This window comes from Corvus brachyrhynchos, unplaced genomic scaffold (genome assembly GCF_000691975.1).
Source record: "Corvus brachyrhynchos isolate BGI_N302 unplaced genomic scaffold, ASM69197v1 scaffold72, whole genome shotgun sequence".
In the NCBI taxonomy this organism is placed as follows: domain Eukaryota; kingdom Metazoa; phylum Chordata; class Aves; order Passeriformes; family Corvidae; genus Corvus; species Corvus brachyrhynchos.
Window position 1 is genome coordinate 2214519 of NW_008236763.1, and position 1462 is coordinate 2215980.

A 1462-nucleotide genomic window follows, 5' to 3' on the forward strand; every position below is an offset into this window, starting at 1 on the left:
GTCCCGTCCCGTCCCATCCCATCCCATCCCCATCCCATCCATCCCATCCCATCCCATCCCATCCCATCCCATCCCATCCCACTCTTGGCACAGCGCAGGTAAGGACCTCACGGGGGAAATGGTTCCAAACCCAGCTTTTCCTTGCCATTCCAGCTTTTCCTGGACACGGAATGGGAAGTTCTTCAACGTGGCCAAGGATCCCAAGGTGTCCATGAGGAGGATGTCGGGGACTTTGGTCATCGACTTCCACAGCGGGGGCCGGCCCGACGACTACGAGGGCGAGTACCAGTGCTTCGCCAGGAACGACTACGGAACAGCCCTTTCCAGCAAAATCCACCTCCGGGTTTCCAGTGAGTGATTCCCGGGAAGCGGAACAGGGCCACGGGAGGTTTGGGGGGGGAATATCGAGCGCTCCAACGGCTCCAGGTGTGTCCAGGTGTGTCCAGGAGCGAGGGGAAGGAGTGGGGTTGTGGCTGTGGCTGACAGGGAATTGCTCGGGATGGGTTTGAAGGGATGGATTTGAGGGTATGGAATTGAGGGCTTGGAATTGAAGATACGGATTTGAGGGTGTGGATTTGAGGGATGAGTTTAAGGGGATGGATTTGAGGGGATGGATTTGAATATGGAATTGAGGACATGGATTTAAGGGGATGGAATTGAGGGCATGGAATTGAGGTTCTGGAATTGAGGGTGTGGAATTGAGAATATGAATTTAAGGGTGTGGATTTCAGGGATGGATTTGACGGTATGGATTTCAAGGCATGGATTTAAAGGTTTGGATTTGAGGGATGGATTCCAGGGAGTTTCGCACACGCAGAGACGAATTTTGTACTGAAACCAGGCCGCATCCAGCGGGAATTGCTCCGTGGGAATCCTTCCCTCACTTTCCTTTGCTTCCCGTGGCAGAGTCTCCGCTGTGGCCCAAGGAAAAGGTGGATGTGATCGAGGTGGATGAGGGGGCCCCACTGAGCCTGCAGTGCAATCCTCCCCCCGGCCTCCCGGAGCCCGTCATCTTCTGGATGAGCAGCTGTGAGTCAGGAGCGCCTTTCCCACCGGGAATCCTGGGAATGGCGGCTCCATCGCCCGTGGGGTCTCAAATAACCGTGGGTGGGGTTGTTACTGGTAGTTTGGGGGTGGTTTCTGTCAGTTTGGGGTTGGTTCTGTCAGTTCAGGGTGGTTTCTGTTAATTTATGGCTCTTTCTGCTAGTTTAGGGTTGGTCCTGATAATTTAGGGTGATTCCTGCTAGTTTAGGGTAGTTCCTGTTTGTTTAGGGTTGTTGCTGCTAGTTAAGGGTATTTTCCTCAAGTTTAGGGTAGCTTCTGTTCATTAGGGCACTTTCTGTTTGTTTAGAGTTGTTTCTGTCAGTTTACGGCAGTTTCTGCTAGTTTAGGGTCATTACTGCTAGTTTAGGATCATGGCTGCTAGTTTAGGGTCATTACTGTTAAGTTAGGGTAGTTTCTG

The 1462-nt window shown here is 52.3% G+C and overlaps 1 protein-coding gene across 1 annotated transcript in view; it reads left to right on the forward strand.

The window, feature by feature from the left end:
- Window positions 1–1462, forward strand: part of NFASC (neurofascin) — a 71240-nt gene that overhangs the window by 19376 nt on the left and 50402 nt on the right. The window contains exons 5-6 of the mRNA XM_017727161.1: window positions 154–350; window positions 907–1029. Of these exons, the coding sequence (XP_017582650.1) occupies window positions 154–350; window positions 907–1029 (320 nt within the window). The remainder of the gene's footprint in view (window positions 1–153; window positions 351–906; window positions 1030–1462) is intronic.